This window comes from Sciurus carolinensis, chromosome 7 (genome assembly GCF_902686445.1).
Source record: "Sciurus carolinensis chromosome 7, mSciCar1.2, whole genome shotgun sequence".
In the NCBI taxonomy this organism is placed as follows: Eukaryota; Metazoa; Chordata; class Mammalia; order Rodentia; family Sciuridae; genus Sciurus; species Sciurus carolinensis.
Window position 1 is genome coordinate 99487578 of NC_062219.1, and position 18590 is coordinate 99506167.

The 18590-nt window shown below is 37.4% G+C and overlaps 1 protein-coding gene across 1 annotated transcript in view; it reads left to right on the top strand.

Moving 5' to 3' along the window:
* Positions 1-18590, top strand: part of Dst (dystonin) — a 456059-nt gene that overhangs the window by 311987 nt on the left and 125482 nt on the right. The window contains 12 exon segments of the mRNA XM_047559692.1: positions 2297-2425; positions 4633-4721; positions 5818-5947; positions 6984-11460; positions 11463-12409; positions 12538-12687; positions 13372-13587; positions 13753-13902; positions 14714-14947; positions 16136-16288; positions 17644-17877; positions 18317-18583. Of these exon segments, the coding sequence (XP_047415648.1) occupies positions 2297-2425; positions 4633-4721; positions 5818-5947; positions 6984-11460; positions 11463-12409; positions 12538-12687; positions 13372-13587; positions 13753-13902; positions 14714-14947; positions 16136-16288; positions 17644-17877; positions 18317-18583 (7176 nt within the window).

The following is an 18590-nucleotide window of genomic DNA, read 5'->3' on the forward strand; positions in this document are numbered from 1 at the left end:
AGACGTTGTCAGTGTTTCAAGCTATGGAAAATAGAATGCTTGACAGGCAAAAAGGTAAACATATCTTAGAGGCCCAGATTGCCAGTGGGGGCGTGATTGACCCTGTGAGAGGCATTCGTGTTCCTCCAGAAATTGCTCTGCAGCTGGGATTGTTAAATAATGCCATCTTACAATTTTTGCACGAGCCATCCAGCAACACAAGGGTTTTTCCTAATCCCAATAATAAGCAAGCTCTGTATTATTCAGAATTACTGCGAATGTGTGTGTTTGATGTCGATTGCCAGTGCTTTCTGTTGCCATTTGGGGAAAGGGACATTTCCAATCTCAATGTAGAGAAAACTCATAAAATTTCTGTGATAGATGTTAAAACAGGAGCAGAACTGACTGCTTATGAAGCTTTCCAGAGAAACCTGATTGACAAAAGTGTTTATCTTGAACTTTCAGGACAGCAGTATCAGTGGAAGGAAGCCACATTTTTTGAGTCCTATGGGCATCCTTCACAAATGCTGATTGATACCAAAACGGGATTACAGTTCAATATTAGTGAGTCTATAGAGCAGGGAACAATTGACAAAGCCATGGTCAAAAAGTATCAGGAAGGCCTCATCACACTTACAGAACTTGCTGATTTTATGCTGAGCCGTTTAGTTCCCAAGAAGGATTTGCATAGTCCCATTGCAGGCTATTGGCTGACTGCTAGTGGGGAAAGGATCTCTTTACTAAAGGCCTCCCGGAGAAATTTGGTTGATCGGATCACTGCTCTCCGATGCCTTGAAGCCCAAGTCAGCACGGGTGGGATAATTGATCCCCTAACTGGCAAAAAGTACAGGGTGGCCGAAGCTTTGCATAGAGGCCTAGTGGATGAGGGCTTTGCCCAGCAGCTGAGACAGTGTGAGTTAGTTATCACGGGGGTTAACCATCCTGTCACCAACAAAGCAATGTCGGTGGCAGAAGCCGTGAATGCAAATATCATAAGTAAGGAAATGGGAATCCGATGTCTGGAATTTCAGTTCTTGACAGGGGGCCTGATGGAGCCTCAGGTTCACTCTCGGTTGTCCATAGAGGAGGCTCTCCAAATAGGTATCATAGATGTCCTCATTGCCACCAGACTCAAAGATCAAAAATCATACAACCGAAATATAATATGTCCCCGGACCAAAAGAAAGCTGACATACAAAGAAGCCTTAGAAAAAGCTGATTTTGATTTCCATACAGGACTTAAACTCTTAGAAGTGTCTGAACCCTTGATGACGGGAATTTCCAGCCTCTACTACTCTTCCTAATAGGACATGTTTAAATATCTTTACACAAGGGGCGATGCTGGTGGGCTCATGCCATCTGTTTACATCATAGTATTGACTTAAATACACAGTCTAGGACTTGTGAAACTGACTTGAACCACTGCTTATTTCTTGAGAAATAGCTCACCACTTAGAAAATAATTTTTCAATTAAAAATCACAAAAGATTTAATGCCCTTAAAATGGTTCCATTTAGCTTGAGAATAGCTTTTTTTTGACTTACCCACACTGAAATAAATGCATTTTACCTGGAATATGGGATGCGTGTGATTTATCTCAGCATGTTCATAGCAGCATTTCTTCAGACTTGCCCGGTGTTCACGTTCCCCTTGACTAAATGATACGTTGCACTCCCTGAAAGAGCGCTTGGCAAAGCACCACCGAATCTAAGAGATGGAAATTCAGTCCCCACCCTTCAGGTTGCAGTGTGTGGGATTGCTTTGGAAACAAAAAGTTTTGCATTTTCCTTTGTGTAGTAACCTTTCCATATTAAAATGGTCCCCATAATCTCTCATTCCTAGTTGAGACTTTGGAATTATAAGTTAACATTATGAATATATTGCCGGAGGAGCAGGAAGGAGTTTCTGCATTCTGTGTTTTTCATCTGTGTATGGATTCTTCTTTCTTTCAGCTTTCCATTTTTGGATACCTTTCTATTAAGAGGACCGAGATTGTAATGCTAATGCAAAGGCAGCAAAGCAAAAGTCTAGTGCCTCATGAATAAAGTGGGTTTTTTTTTTGTTGTTGTTGTATTGATGTAGCAGCTGGGAGGATAGACCAGTGATTAAAGAATGTTTGTCACAGCTTTCTTTGCAGCCATAAACATTTTGGAAGTACATCTGCTATGCTACATACTTAAGTGAATGAATAAAATACTCTGCAACCTGTGTGTGCTGAGCAAACATTTTTACATTCTTATTTTCAGTGGAGAGGTTAGTTTAATAGCACAGTCATTTACTGGAATGCATCTCTTTTTTTACCACTCACACCTGTCAGAAGTCACTGGAAGAAGAAAAGAAAGAACATGTTGAAAAAGCCAAAGAACTGCAGAAATGGGTATCAAATATCAGCAAGACATTGAGAGATGGAGAGAAGGCTGGAAAGTCTCCCTTCTCTAAGCAAAAGGTATTCACAAAGCCCTGGCTTGAAAATGATTGTGGTTAGAACTTACTGAGCTGATATAGTATCTTGCACAGTGTTTCATTCTCCTTAATTACCCCCTGTTTTTATAGACAGCAATCATAAGAACAGAGAGGTTAGGTGACTTGCCCAAGGAATCACAGTTAGAATGTGGCAGTAGGCAGTGTTTTGATTTAAAAGCCTGAACTATATATCAGCTTTGCTATTAGTAAACTAATAGGTCGCACTGCTCTTCCTGTGGTTAGATCTGCTTCCCAAGAATGGCGATGAGAACTGCTGAAGAGCAGAGTTGTCCTGTTTTGCGTCTAGAGAAATCCATACATTTCATGCCATAAAGACACGCAGTTTCTTTCTTCCAGCTGCAAACATGAACAAGTTCAAGAACAGTGAAAATAGGAACTAGTATATTAACATTTTTGAGCATTAACTTTAGTTGTGTTTTTCTGAATCTTTTCTATTTCATAGGAAAGTGTCCACAGTCAATCAGGCAACTTTAGCTTCTTTCCTGTACCCAAGTAAATTCTTTGGGTGTGTGAGCTGTCTTCTGCACCCCCACTACTTGGCATTGATTGGGTGGCTGCATCTGTGAGATGTCAGTGCTCCTTGATGCCCCCTAGACTGTACCACCTGAAGCCCTTAGGATATTGGTAATTGAGGAGCCAATTCCAGTAGTATTGATACCTATGGTGGGAATTGCTGCTATATTTTTAAAACATAAATTTCCACCAAGATAATCCTTTTTTTCCTCAAGTAATACTTTTCCAACACTGCTCTCCTACCCCTACCTGACATTTGGAAATATCCAGGACTATCATTTAATCTTGATATGTAGTGCATCATCCAGGCCTGCCTCAGTAGTCGCTTGTGATCAGTTGAAACAGTCACTGTTGATATTATTTTAATGGAAGATATCAGTTTCTTGTCTAATTTTGCCTATGATATAAGGCATGTACCTTATCTGGTATTCACTCTTAGAGAAGTTTATTGACCCAGGTTGACTTGAAATATTATTCAGTTGAAATAAAGCTGTTTTAACTCATAGTATATATTATGTAGCATTAAAGAGATGAGATGTTGAGAAGTATATACATTTGGTGTTTTAAACCAAAACCTTCAAGATAATTTAATGTAAATATTTATCATCTTCCCCTTTTTTTCTCTTACCAAAAACAGGAAGGCAATTAAACTAGGCACATAAGCCTTAGCAAAAGATATCTCAGCAGAACAAGTTTCTTTTCAGAAACATGGATCATTTTCACATCTGTAGTTTCAAATTCTCCAGAACAATACTAAGTCAGTCCTATTGTACATAAAGGAGACAAATACATTTTAATGTGAGTCATGGCCTTATTTATAAATCCCTACGAACACTCGATGGTCTCTTCATTAAAGAAAATTTGAGTAATTGGATGTATGTAGTGTGTCCACCAAAATCCCATAAGGCCTCATGATTACCTGTAACCATGATAAATTGACTCTAATAGGATACATAGGGGTGGGGGTGAATATATCTTTCATTGGCCTATCATTTCCTATTATTTCTGCTCATTTAAAAGAATGACAGTTGCTGAAATGTGTTCAGAAGTGATGTACTGAGGGATTAGGAGAAAGTGTTCCAACTTCTTGCTTTTCCCCAAACAGATCAATTATACTTCTCTGACTGCCACAGGTGACTTTTTATAAGGGAGAGTCTTTGCATTACAAATTGTTTAATCTTGATCTGCAGACATACTGAATAACATTTTTACCATAATTTTTTCAAAAGGATCCTGGGTACTTAGGAGCTTGGGGGAATAAACTCTGGAGGTGGTGTTCCACATTCACAAATCTGAGAACCATGATGTATAAGAATGGCATTGGGTCAGTAAACCTCTGACTACCTCAGTGTTATGGCTACCTTTATTCATCTTTGGGCTGGACAAATGCAAGAACAATATAATATTATATTATTACCTCATGAAAATAATGGCACTGAGAATAGAGAAAAGCCCTTTCCTTAATTACACATTCTAAATGAAGTGCTTTTCCTACCAGGCCTGCAGACTCTTAAGAACTGATTTGTTATGGATTTCGGTCACCTGGAAGATAGATTCATGGCTTGGTTCTTGATTGAAACTTGATTAGTTTTTAAACATTACTATTGTGTAGTCCTTTAGAGGGGAGTGTTTGAATGTGCCTTCTTTACCTTACAGATTTCCAGTGAGGAAATATCAACCAAGAAAGAACAGCTATCTGAAGCACTTCAAACCATGCAGCTCTTTCTGGCAAAACATGGAGACAAGTATGTTGGTTTTCATTAGCGCCTTTATTCAGAGTAGGGACATGATTGTTGAAATGTTTAGCAAAACAAGCCAGGCACAGTCATGCACACCTGTAAGCCCAGCTAACTGGGAAGGTGAGGCAGGAGGATTGCAAGTTTGAAGCCAACCTTGGCAATTTAGTAAGATCCTGTCTGAAAATGAAAAATTAAAAAAGGCTGGAGATGTAGCTCGGTGGCAAAGCACCCCTGGGTTTGATCCATAATAGCTAAATCAGTCAATCAAGTGTTCAACAAAACAGAAGTTAGTAAATTTTAATTGAGGTTTAAAAAATGGAATTCAAATGAATCAGTTTACTTAATATCACAAAAAGTATAAAAATAGGAATATAGTTCATTGTCACTTCTAGTCTTTACCACAACTCTGAAATGTACATTATTACCATATATTATTGGTAAGAAATGAGGCCAGAAAGGCTAATGATTAGTCGTTGGTGGTAGAACTGAGAATCCAAGTCAAGTCTTAGTTCTAGGTAGCATTTGAGACCACCTTTCAGAAAATATGTGTCAAAATGTTTTTTGTTTCCTATTTTCATGTTCTGGTCCTGCATTTTCAACAAGGTACTTCATATATTTCAACCAATCAGGGAAGGAATCTACCCTGTCTGAAAGCCCTTTTAGACATTCTCTTTAAGATTTTTCTAGAAAAACTTATTATCGTAGCTTAGAGAATAAAGTTAATTTCTTGGTTAATTCCCTGTTTATTATTCTTCAGTTTAAGCACATTTCATCTTGAGAAATAGCACCTTACTGTCCCTTTTCCTTATTTGGATTAAGAATGGTGCATTTCCCTTGTCAAATAACAGCAGTTATTCTGGAAGTTTACATGTTGGGGAGGTGCTGAAACATCAGTTCACATACTTTCCTTCAGTGCCTTTCTCAGAGAAGGGAAAGACCCCTAGATGTTTTTACCATTCTGAATTTCACATGCAACCAGACCAAGGCCTAAGCAACGTATACATGGGGCTATATTTAAAAATATGTAACAATGACACAGAACCTAGTACGTAATTTTTATGCTTGAAAGTTAGCATTACTATTTTCATACTTTCTCTTTTAGAATGACAGAAGAAGAAAGAAATGAATTGGAAAAACAAGTGAAAACTCTTCAGGAAGGTTATAATTTACTATTCAGTGGGTCTTTGAAACAAGAATCACAAACCTCAGGCGATACAAAGGTAGAGGAGAAGGTAATACTTACTAACCATGAGACTGTTTTAAGAAACCTATTTTTACTGCATGGTCTTGTCAATAATAAAGACATTTGTATGTGGGTAAACTGAATGGGTTTATTGAAGTGTTTGGAGACTTTAGTGTTATTAAATACAGTCTTACTCATGCCGATCATCAATTTCCATGACATCTTAATCTCTGCCTTGCATGGTGAAAGGAAAGAATCATTCATTTTTCTAACTCTTTTCTTTAAAATCCATTCTTCTGCTATATTAGGTATTTTATTATAAAATGTGATGTTGAGGAAAAACCTGTGGGTCATCTCTAAAGTGCTTTGGAGTTTGATTATCAGAGATACCCATGAGAGTTATTTCAATATTATGAGGCCATATATTACCATGAGGATGCTCTAGCATCTTCGTAAAATCTAGCAAAAATTGCTTAAATTTTGTCTGTTTCTTAATTTTTTAAATTTGATTGTCAACATGCCCAATATTGAATATTCAAAAAAGTTATTTTTACATTTAATTCTGTTACTCCTGGAAATACTTTCCACATAATTTGTCATATTTTGGGGGATATGTAGTTTTACTGGTTCATTGGTTTTTGACTGTCTTTGAAGAAGCCTGTATGCTGTAAACATGAATAGCATGGGGTTTGATGCTCTTTCATGTCACTAGACTCTAATCTCACCCAAATGCAGAAAGCATGATTTGCCTTCTAGGTACATGTTCTGTTTTCTCTCTGTCTCCATCTACTCTTTTGTGTCCTGACTAACCTTGTTAATGTACACAATATCAAGTTTTCAATTCACAGATGCATGTTGTTTTTAAAGCTTTTATCACATCCTGTGCTGTTGAATAGATCACTGACATAGATCACTTGTGCATTTGAGCTGCCTAACATTCACAGAATTGCTACGCCTTGGTAAGTAGAGGATATTTTGATGAAGTGTATTATTAAAAAAAAAAGTAAAAAACAAACTAAGTTGCATGGAACTCTCCCTGCTGTTATAAACAGACTGACCTGAGATTTTTTTACTTTACCTTTCAGCTGGATAAAGTGATTGCAGGCACCATTGATCAGACAACTGGAGAAGTCCTATCAGTCTTTCAGGCAGTTTTAAGGGGCCTCATTGACTATGACACAGGAGTCAGGTTGCTTGAGATGCAGCTGATGATTTCTGGTCTAATTTCACCAGAGTTAAAAAAGTGCTTTGATCTCAAAGATGCCAAAAGACAAGGCCTTATTGATGAACAAATTTTGTGCCAACTCAAAGAGCTGAATAAAGCTAAGGAGATGATTTCTGCTGTGCCATCTACCACAATTCCTGTGCTGGATGCTCTGGCTCAAGGCGTGATATCAGAATCCATGGCTATCAAAGTTCTTGAGATCCTGCTTTCCACAGGCTTTCTGGTTGTTCCAGCTACAGGAGAACAGTTGAGCCTACACAAAGCATTCCAGCAGAACTTGGTTTCTTCAGCATTATTTTCTAAAGTTCTGGAAAGGCAAAATACATGCAGGGACCTTATTGACCCCTGCACCTCTGAGAAGGTGTCTTTAATAGATATGGTACAAAGATGTGTTTTACAGGAAAGTATTGGGATGTGGCTTCTACCTGTGAGACCACAAGAAGGGGGCAGAATAACATTAAAATGTGGAAGAAGCATAAGCATTTTAAGAGCTGCTCATGAAGGTCTCATAGACCGTGAAACCATGTTTAGATTATTGGGTGCTCAACTTCTGTCTGGTGGGCTAGTCAATGGTAACTCTGGTCAAAAACTGACTGTTGAAGAAGCCATGGCAGAAGGGGTGATTGACAGAGACACTGCCCACAGTATTCTCACCTATCAGGTTCAAACAGGTGGAATCATCCACTCTAATCCTGCTAAACGCTTAACAGTAGACGAGGCAGTCCAGTGTGATCTGATAACTTCCAGCAGTGCTCTTTTGGTTTTAGAGGCTCAGCGGGGCTATGTTGGACTCATTTGGCCCCACTCTGGTGAAATATTCCCTACATCTTCTTCCTTGCAGCAAGAGTTGATAACCAATGAATTGGCCTACAAAATACTGAATGGCAGGCAGAAAATAGCTGCTCTTTATATTCCAGAAAGTTCTCAAGTCATTGGTTTGGATGTTGCCAAGCAGCTAGGAATTATAGATAATAACACAGCATCGGTTTTAAAAAATATAACACTTCCAGATAAAATGCCAGATTTAGGAGATTTAGAGACATGTAAAAATGCCAGAAGATGGCTCTCTTTTTGTAAATTCCAGCCGTCTACAGTTCATGATTACAGGCAAGAAGAGGATGTTTTTGATGGAGAAGAGCCAGTGGCAACTCAGAACTCAGAACAAACTAAAAAGTTATTCCTGTCTTACTTGATGGTAAATAGTTACATGGATGCCAACACAGGGCAGAGGCTTTTGCTGTACGATGGAGACTTGGATGAGGCTGTTGGTATGCTACTAGAAGGCTGCAGGGCAGAATTTGAGAAGGACGCACCCATAAGAGAAAGTCCTGATGTCTTAAGCTTCCCTGGTGTATTTCTTAATAATGCTCCAAGAAAAGAAAAGGATGAATACGCAGCTTCACCAGCTAGTTTTAATATATGTCATTGCACTGAACTTGAACATGAAGAGAATACTGAAAATAGAAAGTGTGTCATAGATGAAGACTTGCATGAAATGGGAAATAATGTTATCAGTAGTGAAGCTTACCAGTCAGACAACCTGGCAACTATAATAGCAATTGAAAATAAAGTTAACAGTTCATCCAGTGTGTGTGTTCCAAATCCCTTATCGTATTTGACACAAACTGAACTTGCAGAAGCTAGCATGCTTAGACATAAAAACAATAAATGTGAAAGTCAAAGTCAACTTGAAACAAATGAACATGCAGATGAAAACAGCCATTCTAAAAACATTCAAAACTTTGCAAGTGATTTGATAACAAATCCTATCGTGACAATAAAAACTGGTAGACTCTGTGATCCTAATGAAACAAAGAATGAGGATAACATAAACAAGGATGCATCTATCTTTGACTACTCCCCAAGACTAAGTGCCTTATTAAGTCATGATAAATCGAGGCACAGTCAGGTAGGTTTAAATAACGTACACACCCCAGAGAGCAATGGAAATAAACATGAAGCCTCTTCATTGTCATTCGATGACCCAAGTATTTTATCAGATCAGAGAAAGGGAGGAAAATTTCAAGACCAATTTCTGGGAATTGCAGCTATTAACATCAGTTTCCAGGAAGAACACTGTGAACAAAAGTCTTTAAATATTGGTGGTAGTACCTCTGAAGTTCAATATCACAATGATAAATATGTGTCATGTACTTCTAGGGAGAATGAAAAATTGCCTGGTGCTTCTCAGCTGAAGGCTGAAGAGGAGCAAAATGAGTGTGAAGTGAAAGAGGACTCCAGGGCCATGCCTCCAGGGGGTGATGCTGATAATGCCAGCCCATCTCACATTGGTGGTAAACCATGGCATGAAGAAATCGCCAGTGCTGGTGACTATGAAACATCACTGCTGGATGATCAGCAGAGTGACACAGGAACAGACACTGATAGTGATGATGACTTTTATGACACCCCTTTGTTTGGAGATGATGACCATGATTCTCTGCTTCTTGAAGGCGACGACCGTGATTGTCTGCAACCTGAGGACTATGACACACTGCAAGAGGAAACTGATGGGACAGCACCTCCTGGTGAAGTTTTTTATGATGTTCCAAAAGAGAATGAAGATTCTGTGATTCCCCAGGGGGAACGGGTTGATAGCTTAAATGTGAGGGGCAGAGCAAAGTGTCTGAAGGATTTTCTTGTAGGTATTGAGAAAGCTGAATTAGATTCTGTTGACAAGAAACATTTAAGATCCGCTGACTCAGACGTGACTGTATCAGAAAGAGGGCACACAAATGACCTTGAAGATGATGCGTGCAACTCATTAACTGATTATGAAACTGTGGGAAAGGGAGAAAACTTTGGTGCTTCATTAAAATTTGATGGCAGTGCCAGTTGGACAGGAAGAAAAGAAGAGTATATAACTGGAGAAGAATTTGAATCTGATACTGATCATTTAGATTCTGTGCAAAGTGAAGAAAGTTATGGGGATTATATATGTGACAGCAATGATCAGGATGATGACAATGATGACGACCATGGTGGTGATGATCTTGGTGATGAGGAAGGAGAAGTGGGAGATGAGAACAGAAGACCAGTGTGCCAACATAAGGCTGAAGATAGCCAGTTTTGTCCCACTACTGGAAAGGAAAACAGTGATGAAAGTCAAAATATGCATAAAATGATTCTCTTGGATAAAATGCAGAATCGTAATTCTTTAGAAAAAGAGCAGAGTATAAGTGTTCTACAGGTAGAATCAGCTAGAAAGTGCAGCATAGTTACTGATAGAGGCAGCCTTCCAGAATGTGCAACTGAGGCTGTTGGAAAAAGCAAAGAAAATCTGTTGAGTCATGAGATGGCACTTGAAGGTTTATTGCTGCCTGCCACTAAAGATAGTGGATCAGAAAAAGCCTTAGACCCTGAAGGTGTTTCACATAATACCATCAATTCAGCTTCTGAATTCGAGAGCAGTTCAGTGAACACAAAGGTCCAATTGATTCAAGGACCAGAATCTGCAGACTCTGTGAAAGATGAAGATCAATATCTTGAGAGTGTAATACCTAACAGTGACTCATCTTATGATAAATTCATTTGTTTCGGGCCTGAGTTAGCAGGAAAACCTGTGGAAAGCGAGGTGACATCCACAGTCTCTTTGATGGATAAGGATCACCAAGGAAATGGAATAGATCCAACTGAAGGGAGAGATGGCAAAAACAATATACAAACAGAGGATGAGACTTCAGCTCAGAAAATGTGCTCAAGACAAGAAGTACTTACAGAAGAAGAAAATAAATACCTCAGACATTTGCCTAATAAAGGAGAGAACGTCAAACTGGACAAGAGTCAGTTTCCATTGCCACACATCACAAACAGTGAAGAACTTAATCAGAAAGGAAGCCCAAAAAAAACAACTGTAACTTTTAAAGATGAATCAAAGGATGCACAAACAATGGTTAGTCAAAGTCCAGTTCAATTTGAGGATCTTGAAGAAATATTTGACATGTCAGTTTCCAGAGTGAGCAGGGATGACTTTTCTTCACACATGACATTGTCTGAAGGGAATATCAGCATGAAGGAAGATGGACCTGAGAAAGAACTTGAGTTGTTTACTTCTTTAAAACATTGTGCTAAAAATATAAAAGCAAGAGATGTGCCAAAACCTAATGAAGACAACTCAAACCATGTCTTAATAGCTGTCCCTCCCATGAAAGAAGATTCACAGGTAGGAATTAATAGAGTGAAAGAGAAGTCCACTCCCACACCAGAAGACTGGCCTCTAAATGAGACAGTTCAGCAAAATGATCTTTGTACTAAAGAAAATATATCAGAAAGAGCAACACAAATTCCTCAGTTCATACCAGAAAATAGTGGAACCACACTTTCAGTTCTACCTCTTAAAATGTGGAAGACCTTGAGGAAAATAGCAATTTTGTACAGTCAGAAGTCTGTATGAATGGAATAAGAAATAATGACTCTGATATCACTTTTGAAACTGACCACTCATTCTTAGAAATTAATGATAAGAAAGAAATAGTTGAGAAACAGTCACCAAAAGAAAAAGCCTCATCTCTAGGACCCCCAAAAGAGGAGGTTCATATTCCTGATTTATCTCCAGGACTTGTGGAGGAAATAAAGGATATCTTAAAAAGCAGATTGAAAGAAGGCCATATGAATCGAGACCCTTCAACTTGTGTAGACACTACAATTTTAATCCAAAACTTAATTAAAAGGATTAGTTCATCACAGTTGGTAAATGAAGCATCTGGTGTGCCCAGCGACTCTAAAATCGATGACCACAGTGGAGTGTGCCCCACAAGTGACTCATCAGAACTGAAGGCAGAAAGGAGAGATGATGCTTTCTGTCTTACAAATCTGAAGTCTGAGCTTCTCCTTGATGTACTGAAGCAAAATCAACAGAACCAGAAAGTCACAGGAGTTTTTGAGTTGATGAAAGATTTAACTCAGATGGATTGTGACCTAGAGAAGAGAGAGATTTCATCTAGAGAACTTCCACTGCAGCTTGAACAGATTTTCTGCAAGCTGCTTGCTGATGGATATTCAGAAAAAGGAGAACAGATTAGAGACTTGAGTCCAAAAATAGGTACTTCTTGTGAGATAGTGGAAGAAAAGCCACTCGTTCTTGATAATCTTAAACACAAAGAAGAAAATCTCTGTTCTCTTAACTTACAAAGTACAAAAGAAATTGAACTGGAAAGCTCTGCTGGGTGTACTTCAGCATTACCAAGAAATGGGAAGCTTGAGCAATTCTGTAGTGATTTCCCAGACCACTTGGAATGTATTTCTGGGTCAAAAGAAATGACTTCTGGGGATAGCTCAGTGGAACAAGTAAGTCAATTTTTATGTTTTATATGGAAGTACCTGCATGAAACATTTGGGAATAATCCCATACATTTTATTTGCTTTAAAAATCTGCATAGAGGCTATTGAATCAAAATGTCCAAATTTGTTTTTAGTTTTCCAATGAGTTGCAGCAGTGTTTACAACACACTGAAAAAATGCACGAGTATTTGACTTTGCTTCAAGACATGAAGCCCCCGCTAGACCTCCAGGATTCTGTAGATAACAACCTAGAAGCTTTAAAGAATCAACTGAAACAGTTAGAGGTAAGAATTGTCTGCTGCTTTGTTAGTCAGCTTTACACTACTGTAACACATACCTGAAATAACCAACTCATAAAGAGAAAAGGTTTATTTAGTCTTCTAGTTTTGCAATTTCCAATCTGTGGATCAGTTGGCCCTTTTTGCTCTTAAGCTAGTGAAAACGCAGTACGTTGTGGTTGGGAGTATGTGGTAGAATAAAACCACTTAGTTTATGACTGGAGAGCAACTTGCTTTACCTATTTTGTCCTATCCTCCCAGATATGGAATACCTATAAAAACTTATGTACAGCATATGATATATAATAATTAATGCTAATTAGAAGAATATAATTATATAATAATTATGATACTAGTTAACATAATAGGTATAAGCTCTGGATTATGATTTCTAACCTGTTTTAATATACCCCATGTCAATTTCTTTGACTATTTACTGAATTGAAAACTTAGAACCAAATGGGTTAAGATAAGAACCTACAAGCTCCTTTAAGGCATATCTGTGGCGACACGAAGGCCTCCCACTAGGTCCCACCTCTGGGACATCCCAGATCCAAACTCTAGCAACTACCTATTTCTGGACGGTATCAGCTGATGTTAGATTTTGAGAAAGCAAGTACTTTACTTTTATGTTTATGTTTGTGTCTTTTACTAAACAGTAACCCGAACTGGGGGTATATTTCTTTGCAGACATTTGAACTGGGATTGGCTCCAATTGCTGTGATTTTAAGAAAAGATATGAAATTGGCAGAAGAGTTCTTGAAGTCTCTTCCCAGTAACTTCCCCAGAAGACATCTTGAGGAGCTGAGCATGAGCCACCAGAGCTTGCAGGCTGCCTTCTCTTCTCTGGGTAGCGTATCTTCAGAAAGAATGAAGCATCTCATGCTTGCGGTGGACTCTGAAATGGTAGGCGTGAAAGCAGCAAATTTTGAATGAGATTTGGGTGTTTGAGGATTTAGTCACAAGATGAAGTATTTTATTTTTAGAGTGTTAAGTCCTTAAAAAAGAAACCCTGTTTGTAGAATTCTGAAATTTTGGAGACAGAAATGAATGCACAACTTTATTTTCCAGTCTAAATTAGCAGTTTCCCATGAAGAATTTCTGCATAAACTTCAGTCTTTCTCAGATTGGATATCAGAGAAAAGCAAATCTGTGAAGGATATTGAGAATGTGACTGTTAAAGATCCTAAGCATGTGAAGAAAAGTTTGGAGTTTCTTAAGGCAAGTACCAGAATTAATGTGACCAAGTACATTATAAAATCTATATATTTATATAGTAAGTTTTTTAAAAAAAAGATTTCCCTAAAGGAAAAAGGAATTATTTCTTTTCTTTGTCTCTAAGAGGTGTGTCTTCATAGTTGACACAACTATAACATAATCAACTTTATGGATGCTATTCTGATGCTGTCACAAATGCCTTATCAAACTCTGACCCTTGCTGACATATTGAGATTTATATATATGTGTTTATGTATTAAACACATAAATACAAAATAGTTATAAATTACACATAGTAGTGTAAGTAGTTTTTATATGGTTATCAGTTTGGGCATGATTTTTCATTTCTGGGTTCTTAGTTTGGACAACATGCCCCGTGAACATGGTGAGACTCCTTGCCTCAGAATCAGGAAACTGAAATTCTGGCCTATTAAATACATTTTTCAAATTCCCTGGAGTCTTGTTTATGTGTTAGCACAATTAAATAGATGCTATAAATATTAGGGACTAATATTTAATGTCATTGTTTCTCTTAAGTATTATAAATGTATCTAAATTGGATCTTTGTCTTTTGGCAGAATTCAAGTGTGATGTGGCAGGGTAAGATAAATTATTCCTGGAGGGTTTATTTATCTTACATAGTATTAACTATCTTCAAATTTAAATAATTAATTGTCATATATTACTAGATGATGAATAATAAAAACAATGTCATTAAACCTTTGAATAATGATAAAAGGAGCATGTTAATTGTTAATCTAAACCTCATCATGGCTTTATTCTCTTTTGATAACTTGTATTACTTTTTTCACAGAATGTGTTAAAAGATCTTGGACATACCAAAATGCAGCTAGAGACTACTGCCTTCGATGTGCAGTTCTTCATTTCTGAATATGCACAAGATCTGTCCCCCAACCAAAGCAGACAACTGCTGAGGCTCTTAAATACAACTCAGAAGTGTTTTCTTGATGTACAGGAATCAGCAACTACCCACGTGCAACGTTTAGAGACTCAGTTACAGCTAGAACAAGATCTTGATGATCAGAAGGTTTGCCTTTGTAGAGTTGGAATTCTTCCTTTACTTCAGTGTGAAACCTTAACATAGATAGCAAGGATTAGAGCATTGATAGACAAGATTTTCTGGACAGGTGTCCATGGACAGAATACAATGTAGAGATCCTGCAGTGTGTAACAAATACTGTTTTTCATGACAATGCCTTAATTTAGCTTAGATTCCCTGACACTACATTTTGTAGGTGAGATTCATTATTTCCCCACTAAGAATAGGAAATACAGATGCACTCAGAAATGTCAAGGGATAAATTGATGAACATATGACAAATGAAGGATAAGAGTATCTTTTTCTTCTGGGAGGCAATATGGCAGCTCTGATTGTGGGCTCTGGGGGCAAAAGGCCTGAGTTTGCATGCCAGCTGCCCTACTCATTGTGTGAGTGAGGGCACGTCATTTAACCTGTTTTCTAATGGGTAAATTGGAGATAGTAATACTGTTTATCTGGTAGTGTTATGAACAGTGACATAAGATTATATATGAAACACTTAGTATTGGTCTAGCATGTGCTAGGCTCTTAGTAAACATGAAATGTTATACTATGGCTATAAGATGAATAATTAGTGTATATATAATAGGAGCATGAAAGATGCAAGTATTAGTTTTGATTTATTAATATTTTAGAAAATTTAATGAGTTGTACTAGAGTGTTATATCTAATAGCAATAATGATCAAAATTTGGGAGTGCATTTAGACATATTTAGTAAAAAAATATTGCATGCAATTTTTTAATTATTTCTTGAAGCATCCAGACATTGTCTCTAGCATGATAACCTGTATATACTCATCAGATATGTTGACTGACAAATCACAACTAACTTCTCTTTTGGTGTCCTTTTGCAGAATTAATTATGTGTGTCGCAGGTTTCAAGAGCTTAAGAAAATGGGATGTTTCTTCCTGTTGGTCAGAAGTTCCATCTCTTACACATATGCATGGCCAGTATTCTGTTGAGCAATTTCATCCATACATGATCTCTTTCCTTGTATATGGGACATGCTCGTTCTTTCTGTGTCACTTGCTCAGTGTGTACCCCATTGCTATCATGTTTACAGCATACTTACAAAAGCCTAGTAGAGGAACTTGGAAAAGTGTGTTCTAATAAGAAATATCACATAGCAATTTTGAACATACATTGAAGGTGTTTTGGGTTTTTTCCACTTCAGATTGTGGCAGAGCGTCAACAGGAGTACAAAGAGAAACTGCAAGGGATATGTGATCTCCTTACCCAGACTGAGAACCGCCTCATCGGTCACCAAGAAGCCTTTGTGATTGGAGATGGCACTGTTGAGTTGAAGAAGTACCAGTCCAAGCAAGAGGTAGAATTTGGCTTTGTATCAGCAGCTCTGTGTTCATATCAGGTTTGATTACTATCATTTGGAGAAAGCAGTAAGGGTCATTGAAAAATACCAAAAATTTTAGATTTTTCAGAAGCAAGGCATATCTTGAGGCTCCAGGCCTGAGCTTTAAATTTTATACCAAACGTTAGATTTCCAAATTGAAGCAGACCAGGTGATTTTCTTGACTCTTTTGATAAGATATTGGATGGAAGGAGATATAAAGGAGCTTTGATGATGGAAATAGCTTGAATGGTAAATTAAAATTTGAATCCATTTATGATTAGACTTCTCACTTGCAGACCAAGAGAAATTAGCCCTTAGTTTGGGGCTTTTGGTGTTTTTGTTTGTTTTCACTTTCTTAGCTGCCACTTCTTCCTCCCATTTTTCTCTGTCATTTGTTCCCTTTTATAGAAGGACAATGAAAAAAAATGAAAACATCAGATAAGGAAATCTTTATTTTGGTATCAGGTTAAAGAACATCTTCACTAACTAGATAGCTATTGGTTCAGATTCCAGACTATACATATTGTTAGCTTCATAACTTTATGTCTTTGAGTCTTGGTTTGTTCATGGGTTATATTTTCGTTGGTACATTATTATAAGAATTAAGTAAATATTCTGAATTAAGTCATGAGCACAACAATGATTAAATAAATAGGACCTTTTTCAATTCAGATACTTCTCAGAAAAATTTAGGTGGCTTAAGGTATGGAGAAAAATAATATTAAAACTCAAACATAGTATAATATAGAGAATTAAAATGCACAACAGAGGAAAAATTACATAGCTCTGTCCTCTGTTGAAACAAGGGAAAAAAACTGAGAAAAGATCTTAATTTTGAGCTTCCTGGCAGCCAGGGCAAAGATGTAAACTTTTCATATTATATATATAGGATCTGATATTTAGAAGAAGGAGGTATTTTAGCTCACTGGGGGAACTATTTTTTTTAATCCTGAGCAATAAATATAAATATATTTTTAAAATGTTTAGCAACAGAATAAATATTACCATATATTTACAAACTTTGTATGTATACTTATAAAAAGGCCAGCTCATGCAAACTTGCATGTATATCAACTACTTCAATGTTTTCAGTATTTCACAAACTACTCTCTTTTGTCAAGCATAAAAATCTCATGCTTTTCTTCTGTTGAGATTTCAAATTATATTAAATATTTTGATTGCTATAAACCACTTCAAATTAACATTGTCAAAAATTTTTTTTTCAAACTACATGTGCTAGATTCTCTGCTTTCCCCTCTGAGAATTACAACTCTAGAAGAGTGAATTAGATAATAATGTAATAAAATATTTTTTTTCTTTTGTGTTACAAGGAGTTGCAGAAAGATATGCAGGGAAGTGCACAGGCATTGGCTGAAATAGTGAAAAACACAGAGAACTTCTTAAAAGAGAATGGTGAAAAGCTGTCACAAGAAGATAAGGCTTTGATAGAACAGAAACTTAATGAAGCGAAGATAAAGTGTGAACAGCTGAACTTAAAAGCAGAACAGTCGAAAAAGGAGCTGGATAAAGTTGTGAAGACAGCAATCAAGGAAGAAACTGAAAAGGTCCTTATTCAAATGTGTGGTTCACTATTGCTTTGTCAAAAATGGTGATGGAGCAGCTACTTGATTTTATTTAGTGATATTGGGTGGGAATGAGCAGTAAGTAGTCCCAAGAACTAGAATTCTGGGTGTCCAGGTTTGTAATTGACCAGATATGAAAAAAGCTTGGAAATTTGGCTTCGCTTCACTTCTTACATTCGTGACTCTGGACTTGTGGAGGGTGTGAGCCTTCATGAAGTGTAGTTAAAATTTTGGAATATTTTTGTAAGAGCAGTGAGGACTTCAGAGTAACTGCCCATTGCTTTAAGGTTCAATTTCAATGTGTTAAGTTTTCACTGCCAATTTTTATAACTTAAAATTATCTAAATATTTACTCTGAGGGTGTCTTAAAACTGTGCCTTGGTCTACATTCATTATACATATGTGAACCTTCTTTACCCAGGTTGCAGCTGCAAAGCAGCTGGAAGAGAGCAAAACCAAAATAGAAAACCTTTTGGACTGGTTGTCAAATGTGGACAAAGATTCAGAAAGGGAAGGGGCAAAGCACAAGCAGGTCATTGAGCAGAATGGGACCCATTTTCAAGAAGGCGATAGCAGGTCGTCGATGGGAGAAGAGGATGAAGTCAATGGTAACCTGCTGGAAACTGACCTTGATGGGCATGTTGGGACCACTGAGGAGAATCTGAACCAGCAGTACCAGAAAGTGAAGGTGTGTT